The sequence below is a fragment of the Orcinus orca genome, chromosome X (assembly GCF_937001465.1).
Source record: "Orcinus orca chromosome X, mOrcOrc1.1, whole genome shotgun sequence".
Taxonomy (NCBI): Eukaryota; Metazoa; Chordata; class Mammalia; order Artiodactyla; family Delphinidae; genus Orcinus; species Orcinus orca.
Window position 1 is genome coordinate 40,045,904 of NC_064580.1, and position 17,797 is coordinate 40,063,700.

General features: G+C 39.2%; 1 protein-coding gene across 1 annotated transcript in view; it reads right to left on the bottom strand.

Moving 5' to 3' along the window:
- The window catches only part of EFHC2 (EF-hand domain containing 2), a 200,406-nt gene that overhangs the window by 108,148 nt on the left and 74,461 nt on the right, over positions 1-17,797 (bottom strand). Inside the window, 1 exon segment of the mRNA XM_049704873.1 lies at positions 10,490-10,662. Coding sequence (XP_049560830.1) covers positions 10,490-10,662 — 173 coding nt within the window.

A 17,797-nucleotide genomic window follows, 5' to 3' on the forward strand; every position in this document is an offset into this window, starting at 1 on the left:
TGAAATAAAACACAATTGTTTCATCGGGTGGCTCACCAGAAAGACATCACAGTACATCTTTATAACAACCCTGAATGCTTTCCCACCACAGTGAAGCGGGCAAAGGGTTGGTTCTTGGCGAAGTAGCATCAGTATGTTCAAACTCTCAGGGTGCCAGAGGGAGCTGAGACTTCTGAGGCCCAGGGTAATTTGACCAGCCTTGCATGTTGTTAGAGTTGCCTAAGTGGTACTAGGGTTTACTCTATTAAAGTAAACCATAAAGACTAGGGCAGGGGGGAAGGAGGAGGGGGTATGAACAGAGTGACCTAATGTGCCAGACACTAGCATCATGTCTTTTCCCAAAACAAGCGTGCTCACTTTCACCCACTAGCACTCACTGTGAGCACAGTACGCAAGGAACTAAGACCCCAAAGCAGAGTACTCACAAAAATGCACACTCCTGGTTGAAAAAAGTAATCTAATGAGCTTCACTATGGTAGATGCCGACACCATGATTTACAGCGTCTATAAGCATGAATGACTTTATGCTGCTTTGAAGCTTCTTGGAATCTTCTTCCCTCTATCAACCTCTTCTCCCTCCTTCTTCCTCTATAGACTCTGTCCACCACCACCCATCCACTCCCCCAAAGTGAGAGTTATCAGAGGCTTCATAGTTTTAACCAGTGCTCTGGGCTAAAGGTTCTGGATCCCATCCCTTCTTCTACTTCCAACCCTATGATGCCCATTCACTTCTCCTCTTTAGAATATGGACCCAGGGTCGCCAAGTACACCCAAATGGCAATTAGCCACTGGAGGTAAAAAGGCTCGCTAACTAGATGAAAGTACCAACTACACCACACCATACCAGCCAACTTACCCAAACACTGCTGAAACCTGTTGTCAAGAAGTGTTTAGGGTTTGAGAGTTTATCCTACTTTCAAGCTAGCAAGTTAGCCTGCCACAATTTCATGGATGCTGGTAGAAGACATGAGATGCTTTGGTTAGAGACAAAGGGCAGTTTATTACTCACAGTAATAACAGTACCCAGAACATCAGCATTTTTGTACCAGTTTCCTGAGCCCCGATTCCCACAGGGTGACACAAGGGCCAGGTAACTTCTGCACATGCAGTAGGTTACATATTATAGGACAGAAACCCTGAGATGAGAGAACCTGAATCTATTATAAGGGCAATAAGCATCCCTGCCTTTTGTCTCAGAGGGAGAAATGAACTTTATTGGACTGGACAGTAAACATGTCTGCCTTTTGTTCTAGAGGGAGACACCACCTCTATGTTCCAAGGCTGTGAGCAAACCTGCACTTTGCTCCAGAAGGAGAGACTATCTTTGTCTTCCAAAGCTGTGTGCTATATAAACATCCTTGAAAACATAATCCAGAACAAAGAGCAGACAGTGTCTCTGCTTGCAAGGTCCACAGAAATGCAAGATACCTGTGGAGAATTGTCTCTCAACCTCTGCAAACTGACTTAAGCCTGAGAATCTACTCCAGGAGCAAAGACAAAAGGAGAAAAGACAAGCAGAGCAAACTGAGGGTCTAATGGTTCAAGAAAAATTGGCTTGTGTGACCTGTGTATGGAGGCATTTTAGTATAAAGATGTCAAGCAATCTTCTTCACATTTTGTATAACACTGAGAATGGTGCCTTTTCCCAAAGTCTAGAAATACTTAGAAATTATTCATTCCTTATTCATTAAGGAATAGTTAATGAATATCTTTATGTGCCAGGAACTGTGTTGAGCTCTGTTCCATTATTCTACTAATCATCTTTTCACTCTGTTGAGGGGAAATTAACTAAAATCCTTTTCATCTTCTTTTCTTTGTAGCAATTTTTAATTACTCGGTACATTAAAGTAAAATAATAAAACTATAAAATTAGAACTGGCCTAGAATATTTTAAAATGTACTACATAAAAGATGATATAATTTTACGGCAAAAAATTATACTTCAATTAGCCCTTAATTTATGCCACTGAAAACAGTATGCAAATTATTTAATCATTCAAGATTAGACATTTAGAACAAATTGCATACTAAACACCCATAAAAGCATGGGCATTTCAGGTATTTTTCACGAACCATTATATATCTCTTTAAAAATACTTATATTGGGCTTCCCTGGTGGCGCGGTGGTTGGGGGGTCCGCCTGCCGATGCAGGGGGCGCGGGTTCGTGCCCCGGTCCGGGAAGATCCCACATGCCGCGGAGCGGCTGGGCCCGTGAGCCATGGCTGCTGAGCCTGCGCGTCCGTAGCCTGTGCTCCGCAACGGGAGAGGCCACAACAGTGAGAGACCCACATATGGCAAAAAAAATAAAAAATAAAAAAACTTATATTGTGACAGTTTTTAAAATATATGAAATTTATTCAACAGCCAAGAGCTTCTTTAGGAATTCCATCTATCTTGCATTTGTACTTCACTATAAAAATTCAAATAAGCAAATTAGTGCTGATTTCTGTTCAGTAAGACTTCAAATAGAAATCCTATATTTTTCTAGGTGGGAAGAACTGGCCCACCCACTGAGCTTTTAAATAGTAATCATCACAATCATCATCATAGCCCTAGGATATGCTTTCATATATTTTTCTCATTTAATCTTCAATAATCCCACCAGGCAGATAATGCACGAAATACAAATATTCAGTTTATGGATGAGAAAACCAAAGCTCAGGATGGTTAAGTGACGTGCCCAAGGTCATGCACTCACAAATAGCAGAAAAAGATCTCGAACCTGGGTTTTTCAAGCTCTAAGTAAATATCATTACTTTCCACAGTTTGCACTGAACTGTATCTCACTGTATGACAGCCACAAATTACTTAAGTGAAGGAGGGGAGGGAGTGTCTTAGGCAAAACAGGATAGAAATGGGGAGAAGAGCGGCCAGATACCGTGAAACAGAGATGATGGAGTTGCTCTTCCAAAAGAACAGCCTCTCTCTTCTCTGAGAGTAAATTTCTGGAGAGGGCCCACTTGCCAGCGGCAGCAATCCCCCGCCAGGGTCAACACCACTGTCACCTGTCCCCGCCCCCCCCCAGGAGCCTGCATATCTGCAACGTCCATACTCTTCCTTATCTTAGGTCCCACACTCCTCTCACTAGATGGTTCTCAGAAGAGGCCAGGGAAGTTCTTTGTGGTAACAGAAGAGAGTCCTGACCATTCATGGATTGGAAAGAGAAAGCAGATCTAACACTAAACAAGAAAATTTTAATAACGAGAAATCCAAAGTCACAATCCCATGTTAATCAGAAAAGTAACGTGGGCATTTGAAATGTAGTTACACATGAGAGTTTTCAAAAATACATCTGTGGGACCTCTCAACTGTGCCCTTTGGGAATTAAGATTTCTATTTATTGGTATTTGTATGCTTATAGTTTTCCATGATAAATGGCAGAAACTCCACCAGCAGAAGTTTGTTCTGGAATATCAAAGAAATATGCAGGATGCCATGTCTCTGGCACACATTGAAGAGCACCCAAGACCATCAAGATATATAAACAAAAATAACATTACAAAATGGAAAAACAATAACAAAAGCACTATATCTGCCCTTGAAATGTTCAGATATTTATCTTCTTAATTGGTCCATAAAGACAATTTGGGCAGATGTCCAGGCATCAGGTGTCTGCTTTTAAGCTCTTCTTTATCTTCATATTTCTCATCTCTCTTTCTTTTTAAAGGCCCTGCTATCTGATTATACTCTGCAAGCTTTAACTTTCTAACACTCCCCTGTGGTTTAGATCAAAATGATGATATATCCATTTATGTTTAATGCGTTTTCATTTCATTCAGTTCGGAATTGCTTTAGATCTTTGCTCATACCACTAAATTTAGTTTTTAGGAATTCACCTTCAAGAATTAAGACTCCAACCTCTTACTTCTATCTTAAGTATGTTTAGTTCATTTTAGTAACACTGCAGACCTAGGGTACATCCAAGTCTAGAGGCAGGTATTTCTTAGGCGAATGAATATACGAGTGGAATTGCCACTTGTCATCATGTGTATCCTAAAAATACTAAGACCATTCACTGTGATCAGCCATGATCGAGTATCTTTTCCTCTTATGCTCACTATAATTCCTTCACTAAAATTACTATTCCATTTCTATTTTTATAAAATGTCATCTTTGTGGAGTTTGATTTAATGAGAATAACTTTTTAAATATAGCTAACTTGACACTTGCCTTGCAGCAAAAGAATAAAAATTTTTGAATTCCATATCTCTGATCACAGTAAGAAACAATAATCCTATGCATCTCCCCCTACCCACTGAATGAGCCCCAAATGACAGCCTGTTGGGTATTCTGTCCTCTTGCTCTTGCACTACCACCTTCTTGCCTAGTTTTCCTTATACACTCTATGATCTGCTCCCAGTACCTCCCAACTCCTCGCCTCACCACTTTCCTACCTCTTTACCTCATGCTGTTCCTTTTGACTAATGTGCCTACCTCTTCCAACTTTATCTGGAGAAACTTTTGAGGTACCACTCAAATGCCTTATTCTCTAATGGATACTGGCATTTCCTCCTCTGATCCCTCAAAGTACCTCATAGCATTCATGATGACTACACTGTGTTATGGACATTGTCTGTCATATTCCTTTCCTTTTTTCCTCCCTCCCTCCCTCCCTCCCTCCCTTTTTCTTCCTTTCTTCATCAAATTTACTGAGCAGCCAGCATGCACCAAGCACCTATCTTCACAGTGACTTACCTCCACTCCTATACTCCACTCTGCTCCATTCAGCGACAGTTCTCTCCGCAAAGTCCACCCTCTGGGGTTGCCAGATTTACCGAACTGAAAAGCGAGATGCCTGGTTAAATTTGAATTCCAGATAAACAATGAATAATTTTTAGTATAAGTATGTCCCGTGTCATATTTGGGGCACAGTTATACTAAGAACTTCAAATTTAACCAGGTATCCTGTATTTTATCTGGCAACTCTACTACCATCCCACCATTCCACTTTATGGGATGCATACTTATTAGATATAGCATATGCCCAATATAAATAAATGACTTCTATTTTGTGATTATATATATATGAAATACTACCCCGTTGAGGGGCCAAAACAAGTCACTAGTGGAGATCAGTATTCTTAACCAAGGATGCACTGAAAATCAAGTAGAAGCCATTTCTTTTTCTTTCTTCCTTCCTTTTTTTTTTTTTTTTGTTTGGTCACACCTCGCAGCATGTGGGATCTTAGTTCCCTGACCAGGGATCAAACCCAGGCCCCCTGCATTGGGAGCATGCAGTCTTAACCACTGGACTGCCAGGGAAGTCCCAGAAGCCATTTCTTGACCCCAGGCCTACAGAATCAGAAATTCTGCGGGTGGGCCAGGAGATTCTGATGATTGCTCTCCACTGAGAACAACTGGTACAGACCTTACCAGAAAATCATGGCACGTTTCTAACGGTTATCTTTTCTTCAGTATAGCTTAGTTGGGACTTGACAGCATTTGACAAACAGTTGTTCTGTTAGACAATCAGAGGTAAAACTACTAGGATTAACCTCTGACATTCCTGGCTTGGCATAACATCGTTTTAACTATATTCCAGTAGAACAGCAACAAATTCTATGAATATAACACATCTAACCCAAAAGAGAATGATGTCCTGGCAAGAAATGAAAGCAAGCCTCGACATACATCAGTGACTTGACTTTTCACACACATATATCTCTCTGCCAACAAGGATTCGTGAATATGTTGTTCTGATGAGAAGCTACACAGAACTGAATGCCTATTTTGGCACCACGCTAAGGGATGCCTCTTTTATTTCTGGCTTATTCCAAACTCCCCCTCCCTAAAAAAATTACATGATAGGAGAGGCAACTAAGAAGGGAGGCTATAATTCATCCAGGTGCGCTAATTTCTGAATGGTCAGCTCTACAAAAAAAAAAAAAAACCAGGTGCATCTGACCTTCCAGTTCATTGGGAAAATATCAAAACCCTATGGAAGTAACAGGAGCGCCATCAGTGCCCAGCACCTAAATGTGACCCCTAACCCCTTCTGAGGGCCCACAGGCACATGAAAAGCAGTCCCAGGCCACTCAAGACACAACTGAGTGTCCCCATCCCAATGAGGTCTGAGCCCCTGGCTCAGTAAGCTCATTTCTTTTTTCCCAATCGTTTAATTTAGGAAAGCCTGAAGAAGGCATTTCAATGAACTTCCAAAGTTTCCTCTGTCCTAACAGACCTTCCTTAACAAGAATCATCATATTAATTAATTAATTAATATTTCAAGAGAGACCGGTTTCTCTCTAAACAAAACTTGATGGGAGAGTGGTTATTTGTGTTTGCTTTCCACAGGAACTGCTAGAGCCTGCCAAGTATCTCCACTCTGCTGACAAATTCAGTCTCATTACATATCGTGATTACTAATGTATTCTGTACATACCCCCTGAGCTGTGTCTCACTCAGGGAAATGTCCTGATCAGAGTGAGCCCATCAGAAATTCTGAAAATTTCAAAAGAGACTTTAAAATTGTCTTCTCCTAAGGTTTTTTTCCCCCTGAGTCTTTATGAATAACATTCCCTCCTACTTACATAAAAATTATTTTCAAGTAAATCATTATAACTATCTTCAATCTGCCTTTGGAATCTGCCTATGTGAGATTTGAAATCAAGAGGCTGAGAGAATCGAGAAGTCTTAATAAAAGCCTTTCCAAGATCCTCACAGAGGAGGTATTTCATTTTTCTTCCTGGAGTTTAATAAAACTAAGATTCACTGGACAGGGGCCAGTGAGCTACAGGAATATGAACTTTTGCCTTAAAAGTAATAAAAATAAAAACATAATGCAAGTCACTAATGCAGGTTCAGGATGTCGTATGACCTCCAGTCCAACGCTTGTGTAAATCTGATGTCATGTGGGGAAGGTAATCAAAAAATAAGCAAAGCTGGGCTTCCCTGGTGGCGCAGTGGTTGAGAGTCCGCCTGCCGGTGCAGGGGACGTGGGTTCGTGCCCCGGTCTGGGAAGATCCCACGTGCCGCGGAGCGGCTGGGCCTGTGAGCCATGGCCACTGAGCCTGCGCATCCGGAGCCTGTGCTCCGCAAAGGGAGAGGCCACAACAGTGAGAGGCCCGCGTACCGCAAAAAAACAAAACAAAACAAAACAAAAAATAAGCAAAGCTTAGTTAGGGAATATCAGAGTAAAGCATTTAAGTGAAAATGTATAAAAAAATTTTTTTTGCTAAAGCAGTAATGTCACTTACCTAAACAAATGCACTTAGGCAAAACAGATGTTCATAGAAATTAAAAGTTGTCAATTTTCTTAATGTTTTGAAATAATTCTTTAAACATTTTCTAATACATTACTGTCAATATTTAAAAACTGCATTATATATGTTTAAAATGACCCTAAAGAGTATAAAGACCTACAAATATCATATGACACTGCATATATGTGGAATCTTAAAAAATGGTACAAATTAACTTATTTACAAAACAGAAATAGAGTCACAGATATAGAAAACAATCTTATGGTTAGCAGTGGGGAAAGGGGGGGAAGGGATAAATTGGGAGATTGGGATTGACATATACACACTACTATATATAAAAGAGATAACTAATAAGGACAGCACAGGGAACTCTACTCAATACTCCATAATGACCTACATGGGAAAAGAATCTACAAAAGAGTGGATATATGTATATGTATAACTGATTCACTTTGCTGTACACCTGAAACTAACACAACATTGTAAATCAACTAGACTCTAATAAAAACTTTTTTAAAAAGTATAAAGACCACTTGTCCCTTTACAAAATAAAATATCACACTTCCAACTTTAAAAGTTTTTAACTTTAAAGTTCCAACTTTAAAAGTGAAAATCTTTTCTTAAATATCAAAGCATTTCCATATTTCCTAAAAGATTTATCATTAAGCCACAAATTCTCCAAATAAAAGCCAGGGAATAGATATTGTATCAGCTGGAACACAAAGAACCATGAGGACAGTTCATATTGCCTCCCCATACCAATCCTCACCTGCTCCTCCCACCAGTAAAACCAAGCACAACACTAAATCAAATCTTCTTCCTCTTTCCACCACCTCAACAGTGGCTCTCTCCCAACGTGGTACAATAGCCTGATTCTGCTCATGATCTGGGCACCCCTGATTCCCAATCCACAACTCCAGTGTCGACTTTTTTCCTGAGGACACATCCTAAGGTTCTACCTGCCTTGTGGGCAACACCATACAGATGTTCCAACACAACCTGAAAAGCCTCATGACCCAAACACACCCCAGCTCCAACTCCAATGCCACTCCTTGCTCCATGTTCCTGGGCTCTACTAACGCATCACCATCCTCTCAACCACAGCATGAGCTCTGAGACAAGCAGTTAAGATTCAGATGGAGCAAATGACTTCTCTAAGCCTGTTTCCTTTCTGTAAAAGCTGATGATAACCTACTGTAGATGGTCACTGGGGTGATTAAATGAGATAATGATAAAGTAGGTACCTTATCATTAGATATTCCCCTTCCTCACTCTCTATATTTAATCGCTGGTCAAGGCCTATTAACTGCCAATCAAATGTGTCTACAATCTTTCCCCTGTGTCCTCTTCCTACCGTCATTGTCCTGGTTTGGATACTCAGCACTTCTACCCTGAACAATTGCAAAACTCCTGGACTAGTCACCTTGCTCCCTTTCCTCTCCAACCTGCTTGCCTACAAGCTCCATGAGATAGGGATATAATGAGTCTTATTCCTTTTGTCCATTTTCCCAAAACCCAGCACAGTGCCTAGCGTGGAGTAGACACTCAACAAACACTTCATGACAATGCTGACTGGCTCCAAATTCATCATCCAGACATAACGAAGCCATGCTCTAAGAACAATCTCAATCTCATGAGCACAGAAGGAAGTCCTTCGCATACTGACTCGTCATAACATTATGCTCAGAGGCCTATGGTCCTAAAACTTCTCTGTTTCTCCCCCATGGAACCCATTGTGGTGTATCAATATGGAGGCACTGGGCCCAGATAAGTATTTAGTAAGCAAAAAGTTTATTCAACATAGGCAGAAAATCATAAGATGTGTTAAATAACGATAATTTGATAGTAAGTAGAGCATGTATATGTTAAACACAGAAAGAAAGGAATGGAAGGAACAAGAGACAACTACTTTTCAGTATGTATTAAATATACATGAGGTACCTGGGCTCTGAATATTCATGATACACTAAATATACAAGAGGCACTAAATATTCATGGATACTCAATATTCATGAGGCCTTAATTTGGCCACTCATTCATTGGTGACACCCATTCTAGCCCCATGTGTCCTTTGCCCAAGAAACACAGATAAAACCCATGACTATTCAGCAGGCCGACTGGCAAGCTACAGCTGTGGCCAGGCCCACTTGTCCCTACGTCTTTCCAACAGAGTGTGTGCCATTAGCCTAAGGTCCCTTCTGTCTGTGGTCTTCCTTGAACTTTAACTCTGGTCTCCAAACCATACTATTGTCAGAAAAGCCTGATGCAACGGAAGAAGAGAGGACCATTGCCTACCCCAGGATTCAGGCAGGGTGGTCCTTCCACCCACTTGTACTTTGTCCTAAGTATGTGAACCTCTCTGCCAAAAAATTATTCCTCTTACTGACCTGAGTTCTGACCCCCTAGGTCCTGTCCTTGAGGATACAGAAAATTAGGTCACTCCTCCCCCACGTGACAGCCCTTTAGATTCCTTAAGACATTTATCAGGCACACCTGAGTCTTCCCTTTACAGACAAATATCCCTTTTCACTATTCTCCCTTACACATGATAAATTTTCAGTCCTTTCACCAACATGGTTGCTGTCCCTTGAAGGCATCCGGAACTTGGCATTGTCCAAAGTAAAGGACTTACAGCACACACAGAAGAAATCGATTACCTCCCTTGACCTCTGCCATGCTTCTACTAATGCAACCTAGGATTAGCTTCTCCACTGGCCACATTGCAGAGCTAACTCTTGTCTGGCTGAAGTGGAGTATGGGTAAAGATGACTGGCATACGTGGGGCGAAGGAGCAATGGCCTTCTCTTGAAGCACTATGAAAGTCTGTAGTTAATAGGTATGAAGATGAAGAGAGAGTGGTTGAAGCAAACAGCAGTGAATTCAAGAAAGGAGAGAGAAGCCCAATCTGGAAGTGGCAGTGGAGACCAGTCTTCCCTCTACCCCTGAGGGTGTTATGAAGGAAGTAATGTGGTCATAGCAAAAAGACAAAAAAGAGTTTGAAGGAAAAAGTCAAAGACACGGGAGAGTTTGCTCATACTAGAGCAGCATGTGAAAGAAACAGGGATAACACAGAAGAGAGTGAAATGGCCAGTGTTGAGGTGAGGAGGGTAGAAAGCTGATAAGTCAGCATCAATAACTACAAGCTATCAGCATGTTTACATTCACCATTGCCAACAAGTTAGATACCTACGCAGTAGCATGGGGTCTTTTAAAAAGCGAGAGAAAGATAGTATATAAAGGCAGTAGTTAGAAGTGAAAGAACCATAACTCTGCTTTAAATAGATACTTTGAGGCAGTCCGTTATTTTTCAATGCTGGTTCATTTACTTGAATTGTGTCATCTTCAAGGTAGAAGTAGATTTTATAGCATCTTATTCTATAGTTTTCTTGAATTTTATCAGGCACTTCATCTTCTAAATAGGCATCAAAAGATAATACCTGTTGGAATCATAATTAGAAACTAAGAAATGAAAAAAATTCAGCGAACTTAAAATCAATAAAGCTACTGCCTGTATACTTTTTGTTAACGTAAAGAAAAAATTTAGGAAATTTTTGCAAGAAGACATTCTACACATCAGCTATGAGAATGGATATACAGTGTAGGTTACAGTATATAAAGATTATTTTATATTTTCATCACTGTCTGGTTAGAATGAGGAAATGATATTCAAGCAATGAATCCATCATTCAGCTCCACCATAAATGGAACTAGCGTCTGTCTTTGGAATTTCACAGTGGGATTCCATGTGTATGTGTTACAGACAAAATAATATTCTTTCCCACAAGACGAATATAAGTTTTGTCATTTTTTTCTCATTAAAAATACCACAAAGCTACCTTGGTTCTAGGATCAAATTATTCTCATCTCTGGTCCTGCTGATTGCTTGCCTTGAGGCAATTCAAACAGGCGGAGCTGAAATTCTTCCAATGCACTTGGAGACCCCACCCTACACTTCTTCAGGAACCTCAAAGAGCCTAGCTCAATGCTAGACCCAGCCTCATCTTACTGTGTGTGTCGGGGTGCAGGTGGGGGGTAGACATGGGTAGGGGAGGTGGATTCTAAAGTAGTTACAGTAAAAATCAGAGAGAGTAAAAAATACCCTTGAAAATTCCTTAACTACTTTGGAAAACTGTGCCTCTCAGTAAGTACAACACAGCCTGTTTTTCTCCCATGTTGAAGCCGAAGACTGACTGCCTCTTCAGTTGAAGACCAGTTGAAATAGCTTCCTTAGGTTTAGGTGCCATGTTGTATGAATAATACATACCTTTCACCATTAGAATCACTCTCAACACAACGACCTGCTTACACACACTAAGAAAGACATGGTAATTGAGGACAATTGAAGGAATAGTAGATTCAGGCTACCATTTCAAGCTTGGCCTGGGGCACAGGCTCCTTCAGAGCTCCATTTTAATACTTCCTTTGCTCTCATTTTTGTTCAATTTTTATAATTAAAGTTGCAAAAGTTAAGTGTACATCTGTTGTAACACCAAGTTAATTCAACATAGACAATATATATGTGAGTGAGGCTGTTAGGCACAATCTAACCTCTAGGGGTGGTCAGTTACCCTAATTAGGAATATATGCTCCAGGATTGTTTGGCAAATTTCTATCAGAAGCCCATGCTTCAGAAGTGGCTGACAAAATGCCTCAGTAGTTTATCTCTGATCAACAGAAGAGGTTTTGCTAATTACCATAAAGAATATGGTAATTAGGGCTTCCTTGGTGGCGCAGTGGTTGAGAGTCCGCCTGCTGATGCAGGGGACACGGGTTCGTGCCCCGGTCCGGGAAGATCCCACATGCCACGGAGCGGCTGGGCCCGTGAGCCATGGCCGCTGAGCCTGCGCGTCCGGAGCCTGTGCTCTGCAGCGGGAGAGGCCACAACAGTGAGAGGCCCGCATACCGCAAAAAAAAAAAAAAAAAAAAAAAGAATATTAGAAATGAGTTTTAGCTAGTGAAATAACTGTATTCAAAATGAATGGATAAGTTACAAATATTGACCAGCCACTGTCTTTACCAGAACAGGTTCTAGGAATCTAGTGAGCCCAGAGACCTATACCTTCAAAATGGCTCCTTTGTCTTCATTCCAAAACGGTCCTATGCTCAGCTGCTTTCTTGGGGAATTTATCCGGCCTGATTCCAGTTAGAAAGTTAGCTAAACTCACTACTAGAATGTTGTCATATTTGTGTTGAGTGAACATTTCCGGTAAGATGCTGTTGGATGGGTACAGGGTTTCCTTCTGGGGTGATGAAAATGTCTTGGAACTAAACAGAGGTGATGGTTGTACAACACTGTGAATATATTAGATGCCACTGAACTGCACGCTTTAAAATGCCTAAGGGTTAATTTTGTTATGTAAATTTTACCTCAATTTTTAAAAAAAGATGTGGGATGGCAAATTATATTGAACACTAAAATAGTAAACGTTATGTTATATGAATACTGTCTCAATTTTTTTAAAGTAGGGGGGAAAAAGATGTTGTTGGAACACCTAAAAGGACAAGAGAGCTGGGGTTCCATCAAGCTTTCAGTAGAGGTAGTGAGGAAGAGCTAAATATGCCACCCTAGAAGGTGCCACTTTAGAATGTGGATTATTTTGAGCTGAAGACAGAGCCCAGCAGACCCAGGAAGAACTTTTTACCTCTCCCTTAACTGCCTAAAAGAACTTAGACACGAAACCTGCACCAGGAAGAGAGCTATTACCAGAGAAAACTTATTTATATCAGAAAGCCTTATCCAGCATGGCACGGCAAACATTTGTTTACCAAACACTTGCTCTTCTCATTTTCCTGTGAATGATCTTTGAAGCCCCAGACCTCTACCCACCCCCCCGTCTACTTAGCTCAGGATGGTATATAAGCCTCAAGTACCCGACTGCCAAAGAGTCTCATATTTTTATGGGGCTCCGACATGTACAAAATTTCCTTTTCGTCCATTAATCTGTATTATGTCAATTTAACTATTACTCCAGAGAAAGAATCTAAAAGGGAAGAAGGGAAAAGTTTTCTGCTCCTACAGTAATATTCAATCTGAAATTTTTTTTCTTTGTAATTGGGTAGGAAAGTGTAGAGAGACTGTTCATACCCCACCTACCTCTATGTAGTGAATGCTACTGGTGTAAATTTGTGCATGACCAAACGGCCAGAGATCAGCTGACAATATTGTCAAGCATATAATCATTAAATATTTATCAAGCAAATGATGCACTGAAAGAGAATAAACGATGCTCAGTGGAAACAAAAAGAAAGACATGATTTTAGGTTGGACTTCAATATTTCTAGAAGAGGGACAGACTGATATTTCATGTTCTGGTCCCCTGAGAATACAGGGCTGATGAACTCCAGCGTGAAAGGTAGAGAGCAAGTCAGAGCAGTAGAGATGGAAAGATAGAAAAAGAAGAGGGAGAGGAAACTGTAAAATGTAGCAAAATGGCATTTGAGGGAAGAGATACCAAGTAGATTAAAAGTGATCTCACAAAGGTGAAAGACCTAATTGCAATGGAACTTGATGTACGAGAGAATCCAGAGAGAACAATCTAAAATAAAAACTGAGAGAAATGAAAATTTATAGAAACATAATTATGATACAAGGTTTCATCATAATTTATGATGTCAAGCAGAGACTAGATAAATAAGGTCCTAAAGGATGTAATTGGCTGTAATTTTCTTGAAAACGGAATGTAAATGTCATTTGGCAGGTTGTGTGATCTTCCATTCCCCACAGGCCTCTACAAGCCCTGTATTATATGAGGTTACCTGCCTGATCCCCAAGGCATTCAGATTTTTGATGCTAGCCAAGAGGATATAAAATCTGAAATCAATTAGCTTTAAATACTAGATATATGATATTTCCTCATATAATGGAAAAAAATTTAATGTTAATATTTCTGAAATCAGATTCTTCTTACATGTAAAGCCAAAAGAAACTCAAAGCAGTCAGGAATGCATTTTAACGAGGAACATAGATGTAACTTGATGTAAGGTGTAAATTTAGCCTTGTGGGGAAGGAGTTAGTTCTGTTTGCACGTCAACTGAGTTCTCTGCTTTGCACTGCATATCCCAAATAGCTGGATTTTAACATTAATTTGGAATCCTAATTTTCACTTAAAATGTTTTCAAAATGTTACTGTCTGATGTAGCATTGACATAAAAATGCTAGAAGATTGTCCATCATGTGCTAGGCAATGCAATCATAAGGCAAAAACAAAAGTCTAATCTCTCAGAATAAATCACAGAATTTTAAAAGATCGTGAAGCTGGTATGACCAATGCATGAGTCATAAAGACTATTACTCAGGAACCAAACATCTGAGTGTCAAAAGCTTACAGCTGAATTCCTAGAGAAGCTGTTAGGAAAGAAAGAAGCACCAGTAATATTCAATAAAGCTCAACATTTTATAAAGAGATCAACATCATAAGTCTAAGTTTAAAATGTTTATGTTCTATTTAATGAAAAAGGCTCAGATTTAAATTGCGAGGTACTAAAGAAGAAGGTACATAATAGTAAGGATAAATGCATGCTATCATAGGTTAGTTAGTAGACAATAAAAATTTGTGTACATTTGATGCAGTGTTGTTTATTCTTCTGGAAAAAGATGTTATTATTATTATTTTTTGATGTGGAACATTTTTAAACTCTTTATTGAATTTGTTACAATACTGCTTCTGTTTTATGTTTTGGTTTTCTGGCCATGAGGCATGTGGGATCTTAGCTCCCCAACCAGGGAACGAACCTGCACCCCCTGCATTGGAAGGCGAAGTCTTAACCACTGGACTGCCAGGGAAGTCCCCAAGGTGTTATTAAATCAATGGTTTCTCTTATGACTATGGAATCTCAGAATTAAGGAAATAAACTATAATGAATTTTGTATTGCATATAGAGGATGGCTCCTTTATATATGACAATGGTATATTTTAAGAAATTTATCATATGTGAAGGGCAGCACAATATAACATCCCAAAATATGCTTCTTTGGTATAAGAATTATCTTGAGCTGATCATTTTTAAGAAACAGCTGAGAAAGGAGAAGCTCTGAAATGTGAGTAAAAGTTATCCTTTTGTAAGAGACTTTTACATGTTTAATGGAAATCTCCATTGGTAAGGGTTTCTCCCTCTCTGTGCCAGAAAAAGGAAGATAACTATATCTCTAGAAATGCATCAATGGAGAAAGCATGAACTTAAATCTGCATAACTGTACCGACCTTTATTGTGCTTTGCCTGATAACCTCCCTTAACTGGCTCCCCATACCCCGAACATCTTTTGCCTTTAGTTGGAACTAGTATTTAAGGTGGTGGCTTGGGATACTTGGGAAAGTTACTCAGTTTTCCTGGTATCTCCCATGTATACAGGAGGTAAACATGCTATTAAACTTGTTTGTTTTTCTCCTGTTAAGCTGTCTTTCATTACAGGGGGCATCTCAGCCAAAAACCTAGAAGGGTAAAAGGAAAATTATTTTCCTTCCCTACATAGGCTAATTCACACACAAAAATTTTTTTTTAATAAATTTAAACTACAGAAATCATAGCCATCAATCACAAACAATACAACTAAAAATGTATCATGTAACTATAAACAAATATTGTCACCCCTAATAGTTATTGTGAGGAGAGCAAATTTTAAAATACAAAAAATAAGTAGAGAATTTAATAAAATTTAAAGAGGTACAAACCTATAAGATACAAGCAAATCTGTACTCTTGGGTAAATTACTGGATTTAGATGATAACATATGAGAATTTAGAGTTAAAGACAGCCAACACAGGTAAATATACTAACTCAGTGATTCTCAGCCTTCTCGGCTTCACATTAGGAACTTAAAAAACAAAAGAAAACATACCCAAGCCTAAATAAATTAAACAGGAATCTTGGAGGCAGTTAAGAGGGGCATTAGTATTTTTTTTAAAGCTCCACAAGTAATTCTGAAATGCAGTCACAGTCAGCAATGGATTGAACAAAAATTTTTGAAAGTGCAAAAATTTGTCATAAGGAAAACAAGTCTAAAGCAAAAAGGATAAAAGCACAAATAGATAAATTTGAAAGGAGAAAAACAACTGCAATAAATAAATTCAAGAGTTTTTATTAATAAATAAAATAGGTAAGATTCTAGCATTGGGGAGGGAAAAAACTTTCCTCTACCCTTCTAGGTTCTTCTGACTGGTCTAACTGAATTAAACTGACGTGAGACAGATTAACAGGAGAAAAACCAAATTTCATTATGTAGTACAGGGGCTCCATAAGAATATGAAGCCCAAAGACAAGTTAGGCAATTGAAGCTTATATGCCATCTGAGAGAAGGGGAAGTGGGTAGGGGTTGCGACTTCAAAGGGGAGGAAGGCAATTCACAAGAAGATGAAAAAAAGCAAATGTTTGGTAAACAAACGTTCGCTGGGCCATACAGAAGCAATGGGAGAAAGAGAGGAATTTTAACCGACACTTTGCTAGGTTCCTCCCTGTCTCCCTTCATGGAACAGGTCCTGTATCTAAATTCTTTTAGGCAGTTAGGGAGAAAGTCAAAGGCTCTTCCTTAGTCTTTTGGGCCTTGACTGTTTTCAGCTCAGGATAATCCACATGCCTAAGAGACACTATTTGGGGTGGCGAATTTTGCTCCCCTGCACTAGCAAAGATAATCAAATAATGTAAATAAACAAAATCAGAAACGAGCTAGTGCACAACATAGAGATGTAATAAATTATAAGATGTAAATTATCTTATTATAATAAATTATTCAAGCTTTTATGAACATAAATTTTAAAACCACAATTAAATAAGTGATTTTCTGTAAGAACTGTGAAGTATCAAAACACAATGAATAAACTAATAACCAAGTAAGAAGTAAAAAAATTACCAAAGTATTGCCCCAACAAAGGCTCCAACCAGGATGATTTACTAATAGATTCTTTCAAGCTTTCAAGGAAAAGAAAAGCACCACTTTATATAACTCCCCCAGGATACCAAAAAAGATGGAAAGCTATAAAGGTGAATTCCAATGCCTAATACACAAGGTATTAAAAAAAAAAAAAGAAAACTATGGAGCAATAGTTTTCACCCTGGCTTCACATTAGAATCACCTGTAGAGCTTTATAAAATCGTGATGTTTGGGCCACATCCACACCTATACACACCCACACACAATGAAATCAGAATCCCTCAGGTCAGGCCCAGGTATCAGTGATTTTAAAGCTCCCCAAGTGATTACAATGTGCAAGCCTAGGTTGAGAACTACTGTTCCAGAGCAATTTCACTATTTATGATTTATAGAGCAAAGATCCTAACTAAAATACAAGCAAACAAAATTCAAGAGTCCATAACAGTCATAAGCAAACTACACAAAAAGCAGCATTTTCCTCACAGATGCAAAGATGTTTCTAAATTAGGAAGTAAGAGCAAATATATAATGATCTCAAACTGTTTCCTACCACATACGTTTTAAAATTCAAGAGTAATTCCTTAACAGGATAAAAAAGCATCTGCTTTAAAACAATAGCCTACATATCCAGTATTATATGTAATTGAACTATGTGTCTGCTACAATCAGGAACAGAACAAAAATGCCCCTACCAACATCATTATTTAATATTTTTTAGGAGTTCTGGAC